At 39.2% G+C, this 6,170-nt stretch overlaps 1 protein-coding gene across 1 annotated transcript; it reads left to right on the plus strand.

The window, feature by feature from the left end:
- The first annotated feature begins 497 nt into the window (after positions 1-497).
- On the plus strand, positions 498-5,663 carry LOC148839620 (uncharacterized). The gene is made up of 8 exons (XM_088936001.1): positions 498-575; positions 824-901; positions 1,059-1,083; positions 3,319-3,473; positions 3,733-3,936; positions 4,541-4,666; positions 4,840-4,995; positions 5,445-5,663. The coding sequence occupies exons 1-8, from the start codon at positions 498-500 to the stop codon at positions 5,661-5,663; spliced, it is 1,041 nt and encodes a 346-aa protein (XP_088792127.1).
- Positions 5,664-6,170: the final 507 nt, after the last annotated feature.

Here is a 6,170-nt window from a genome sequence, read left to right on the forward strand (position 1 = left end):
TCTGCATTGTAGGTCAGCTACTTTGAATGTTTTCAGGCCAGGGCAATGGCCAAATTACTGAAACATTTTGACTTGGACTTGGGTTGAAGTAATAGCTGGAGATGATGACTATGGGAAATATGGAATATAGATCATTTGAAAGTTCAGAAGTTTGATGTCTGCATTGAATTTACTGAAATTATTCCCATGGTGCACTTTAAGAAAAAAATAATACAAATTTATCATTCACATAAACCAGTGTACAGCAACAGCCATCATCACATTTGCCAGTGATGCAGACATCTCTTTCATTCTCTTTGGTTCTGGAGGAAGTTGTGAATCAAAACAACGTTTGGCTGCTCTTTGATTCCGTTGGCGATAGAGAATGGTCCTCTCACATCTCCAGCACAGAATGATTAGATAATTCAAACTACTTATAATGATATGACTCAGTTAAGACTCAGTTAACATACAACGTGTACAAATCTGTGTACCCAGTACCACTGGCTCTTCATGACATGCTCCTCTGCGGCCCTGGAAAAGGTCCTTTTGAGAATGGAACATACCCAGACATCACTGAACTCCAGCCATGGCAGGTATGAATGAGGTGTGTGGAGGTGAAATTTCATTTTAACCTTCAAAATAATTTATTTGTATTTAATTACCTCCAATTAATTTGTTTTAAAGCTCGTTCACTATCTCAAAGAAATGGATGGTAACACACCTGTAGGAGAAGAGATACATTTTGGCAAAAATGGAGATCCATTAGCACCATTCAGTATGAATGTTTATCAACTGGCAAAGGGAGGTGGACGGGTTGGTAAAGTTTTTGAATGTTGGTCAGTTTGATGCATCAGAGGGATCTGAGAATGAACTTAACATTGAGGAAGATGAACTGGTTTGGACTGGGGGTCAGCCAGAGGTGAGAAAATATTTTTGATGACTGAGAAATGTGTTTGTCAGTAGGAGATACATAAGCATAAGTAATCGGAGAGAGAGATTTATAATCATATCAAAGATGATATATGATCTAATGCTGAAATTCATGAGACTAAAAAATATTTTTGTGGGTTCTGAAGGATTATTTCAGGGACAACATGGCCAGTAAGTTTTATACTGTATTTATTAATTTGCAAGCTACATATCAGTTGCAAAGATACAATTTGTGAGCTACATGAATAGTTCTCCCGTACAGTGATTTATCATTTCTTCCACTAATGTTAGGAGCTGATTTTCACAGGATTATTAATCACCTGTTATAAATTTCCTTATTCACCACCTAAAGTTATTTGCATAGATTAACTGAGGCCAGGTACTGGCTCCTAGTCCTAATGTATATTAAGTGCTCTAAGCATAGTATCTATTACTATTATTCGAGTCCACATTTGAAACAAAGTCCATTTGTTTAATTTTTAGTGTTATTTGTTTTTTTATCATTATATAAACATATAGAGTATCTCGTATGTTGTGTTATTTTGTTTAGTGTGTCACTGTTAATAAAGGTTTATCTCAGTTTGCCTCTAATATATAACTTCTTTACCAAACATGTGCCAGAAAAAGACCTCAATTCCCTCTAATTTTATCACCCACTCGGGTGTATTCTTAGCATAATCTTTACAATTTTTCGATTATGATTGTTTAAATTTTTCATTAACCAGCTCGGTCCGTTTTCACCAATTCTCTTTTTTCTAAACATCTGTAACAATATCATACGTCAGAGAAGCACACTCTGTCGTTCTGATGAACTGTAAAGCGGACAACCAGAGAACCACAACTGTGCCACTGCCCAAGAACAATTACAGTGGTACTCACTTCAGTGGTCACGAAGTGTCTGGGAAGCTTAGTATTTTCATTGCACTATCCCACGCTCCTTTGACCCACTTGAGTTTGCTTACCGCCCGAATAGGTTAGTTGATGATGCAATATTTCTAGCACTACATACTGCCTAGAACATTTAAACAGGCAGGCCATCTATGTTAGGATACTGTTAATGGATTACAGCTCAGCCTTCAACACAATTGTTCTCTTTAAACCTGTCCCAAAACTCAGGAATCAGGGCTTATGCAACTCTGTCTGCAACTGGATACTGGATAATCTGACAGGCAGACCTCAGGTGTTGAAAATTGGCAACAATATCTCCTCTACAGTGATCCGAAACACTAGACCATCCCAAGGCCGCTGTCTCAGTCCTAGGCTATACTCCTTATTCATCTATGAGTGTATAGCCACTTACAGCAGCAACCAAATGTTTGCAGATGACACCACTGTTATTGGGTTGATCAACAAAAAGTCCACATACAGGAGTGAGGTGGCATCACTCATACCATCCACTGTCACAATAAAGCACAATCCTTCATTCAGGATCCAAATATTCCAGCCACAAACTGTTCTCCCCCTTGCACTCTGACAAGTGGTACCACACTATTAAAGCAAGAAACATTAGACTCAAGACCAACTTCTATCCCACTGCAGTACTTATCCACAACAGCTAACTACAATGCCTCAGAATCAATATACATCTGCACTATGCGTTTTTTGCATGGTCTACCATGTTTTTTCTCACAAATACATATTTATGTATGTAATGTGTACATTGTGTGGTGTCGTCTGTGTATATCCTGTGAGATCAGCGCGATTCAGAATTCCAATGTAGGTGTACATATAGCAATAAACTATTCTTATTTACACTGTTCTTCCAATTCCATCACATTTTCCTTGCTTGTGCACTACATTCTCTCAGACACCAGTACTGTGATGAGGGATGACTTTTCTCAGGTGTGTTGAGGAGCTCCTGATAAATATCCCCGCAAATCTCCATCATACTGAAGTTTGATTGTTGCTTCTAGTTTACTGTAATTACAGAATGTACAGTTATTTTATGAGACATGATTGTGCAGATCTACAATAAGCGTAGGTACAAAAGAACACAAATGATACAGTTACAATAAAAAGATCACACCAATAAATGGAGTGCTATATTATTCTTGTCTTGCATACGATACTGAATAAAATTTGCATTTCTTAATATAATCTATGTGAAACAAAAATTAAGCTTTAATTTTTATATTTTCATCTTTATCATTACAGGGGTGTGCAATACAAATGGGGGTACATTATGATTGGCTGCTAAGTGTAGAGCACACAGAAAATAAACATGGAGCTGCGATGTAGAGACACCAGTTCGCCTAGACAGAACATGGGAGAACATGCAAGCTCCACACCAAGTGTGCTCCAGGCCATTGTGAGACACTGCAGGTATCACCACAACAAGGTGCCAAACCTCATAGCTCAGTTAAGCAGTATTAAGCGCAAATCTAAGTTGTTGTATTCCTAAAACAGGAAACAAGACCAAAAACTGCTTCGCTTCCTTTTTTCTGAACCTCATGGCCTTGTGTGCCTCCTGCGATGTAGTCACACCTGGGAAAAATTCCAAAACCTGGAACTGCAAAGACAAGACCTCAGCTACAGTGACCTCCCACTCCTGCCACTTCAACTTCTACAGGTAAGGAGCTTTTTCTATTAGCCTGAAAGACAACAGTCCTTTTACAAGACTGCTGATAACAGATCTGACTTTGATATGTTTACCCAGGGGTAACAGAAAATAAAATGTGACTTAGTGTGTCATCTGCATCAACCCGTTTACATTCTGAAAAGTGGGGTTCAGGAGACTAGCAGAATGTGAAGCACCTCACAGGACTTTATCTGAATATTTCCAGTCTGTTTCTTGACGTTCATCTGAATTACACATTCTGATGTGATGTGAAGACACCCCCCAGCCCCCTCCCAGTTTCGGGGTCTGAAGACGAAGATGGACGTGATTCGAACAAGCAAGTGGAACCAACTGGGACTCAGCCCAACGACTCCAGCAACCGAAATCTGGGTGAAAGCCGTGGCCCCACTCCAGTGACAGACCCTGTCTCTGCAGGACACGAAGACCCCGAGAAACGACACACAACTGTGAGTCACATGGACACTGTGTGAACATTGCGGGTGTGATCAAAGCACCCTGAGAAACTACCAGGGTAACAATTAGAAACTAAAAGGTATTTCAATTAGGAGGAAGTATAGGAAAATTTTTTATACAATGAGCTGTAGGTTCCTGACACAGGCTCCTCAGCTACTTTTTTCATCCAGAAACTCTGCGACCTTTTAAGAAATGATTGGATTTGAAAAATTACACTTTAAATCCACTTAGAAAATAGGTTTCCAAACCACCAAGGCTCCTAGTGCTTGCAACTTTTACTATGTTCTTAATATGTCCCTTAATGCTTTTTACTCCAGACTCCAATTTGCTTCATATTTGCTAAGTCAGTGCTCAAACCGAAAGGAAGAAAACTGGCAAGAGCTGCCCTGATGAGGTCAACACTAGTGATGTTCTATTTGATTGCACATTGCTTTAGAAATTGGCTTTGTAAAGGACAAACTTTGTCTTGAACACTTAAAGCTCTTGATGAAACAAGGGTTCATATGAACAGCTAAAGTATAAATAAAAAACATGCCTATACTATATATCTATGAGATGTACACCTTATTCATCACTCCTTATTTCCTAAACCCACAGCCAGTCGAACAGTGTCCAAGGCCAGTGTCACCAGAGACGCCAGAGGCTAAAGAGAGACCCCCGACCACGAAGTGGGCTGATGTTCCAGTCAAGAAGCCCATCAGACCAGTTACTGTACCCCCTCCAGTGAGTGAGAGAATCACAGTGCTTCCTGAACTCCCTGCTACTGCAAGTCCTTGTATCGGCACTGTCTCTGCCAGAGATCCTGTAAGCTACACCGTTTGCATTGTTACATATATTAAATACATATACACATTTTTAAATTACAGTCAAACCCTTAAAATATTTTTAAATTACAGACAATCGGACCTTTTAAAATGTTAGCAATGCAACAGTTGCCTCTAGTTGGTGAAGAAATCCCAGTCCCAGGACTGACTGGCCTCCCAGCTGTGAGGAACAGAAACCGACCAAATTCCGAGCCTCCTCGACTACAGGATACAGGACCCTCTGCTAAAGTAAACCCCTTTATTAAAGCTGTCAATGCCATAGGGTTCTCTTGGAAGAGAGCTGACTGTCTTTTTTTATACAGTAGGTGGTATATATCTGTGCTCTCCTGACAAGCCTAAATGTTCATCTGAGTGGCAGCACAAATTTCAATTGTTTAGTCAATATGGCCTTCACAGATCACCGTTAGAATCTGGCATTCGCAAATACATTGGCACCTACATGGAGCAATTTCCCTTTAACACATTAGAACCTTGAAATGATATGAGATGTCAAGTGAAATAAGTTTTGTGTCAGTGTGGTTTCCTATGCTGGAAATACTTAACAAGGCTAGTTTCCCATTACTACTTCTCTAGTTTTTAACTTTGCCAAGTAAAAAAGGATCTTGAAAAAAGCAGGTTGCCTATTGACATTCCCCTGTCAAGCGATGTCTTCTCTTGTCTTCCTGGTCACTTTGCAGATAGACTGGCAGCTTCAAGGTGTGCCCATTCCTTCCCCCTCCTCCTGGCAAGAGGATGGCAAGGAAGATGCTGACAGTGAGAAGGTGAACATGATTTCGAGTTATCAGACACAAGAAGAGCTGCGTGTCTCCCAGGAATCTCTCAGCAGCACAGACTCCTCTGAGGAGGTCTCGTACATCCTGTGGGCTGAGGTCGGCTCAGAGGAAACAGAGCTGTGAAAGAAAAACATGTGCTTTGAAAACAGTCAATAAAAGCATCTCAAACTAAATCTATATTCATATTCATGTTTTTTTTTTTCATTATGAAGCTCTAACCTCTAAGAAAGTATGTATTCACACTTTTATTTCCATGTGAATTTTCTACTGACAGTACCTTCTAGCTGATGATGATCAAGTAGGTACCATAGCTTTTCCTTTCAACATGGAATGAACCTTTACTTTTTAACTGTATTTTATTACTTTTATGAGAAGCATAGCTGATTACACATATTAGTAACAAATAGCATGTGCTTACTTTATTTTATTATGATATTTGTTAGTGTTTTTTTTATTTTCTTTTTATTTTGCTTTTAACAGTAACAAGTCAGTTTACAGCATAACCTCATTCAAAATAAAATACAATCATTAGCCATTAATGCAAAAGGAAATTAATTACATAATGATATGCTATGGAATATAGGGAAAAAAATTGCACAGCCCTCCAATCCTAATATGATTTTAGAAGGA

Source organism: Atractosteus spatula, chromosome 2 (assembly GCF_055471065.1).
Source record: "Atractosteus spatula isolate fAtrSpa1 chromosome 2, fAtrSpa1.hap1, whole genome shotgun sequence".
Classification (NCBI taxonomy): domain Eukaryota; kingdom Metazoa; phylum Chordata; class Actinopteri; order Semionotiformes; family Lepisosteidae; genus Atractosteus; species Atractosteus spatula.

Bases quoted from the DNA above. Each gene is read 5' to 3' on its own strand.
- LOC148839620 (XM_088936001.1), top strand. From the start codon at position 498: ATGCTCCTCTGCGGCCCTGGAAAAGGTCCTTTTGAGAATGGAACATAC. The intron at 3,937-4,540 runs GTGAGTCACATG...CTAAACCCACAG, and splicing joins CCGAGAAACGACACACAACT to CCAGTCGAACAGTGTCCAAG. The intron at 4,667-4,839 runs GTGAGTGAGAGA...TTTAAATTACAG, and splicing joins CAGTTACTGTACCCCCTCCA to ACAATCGGACCTTTTAAAAT.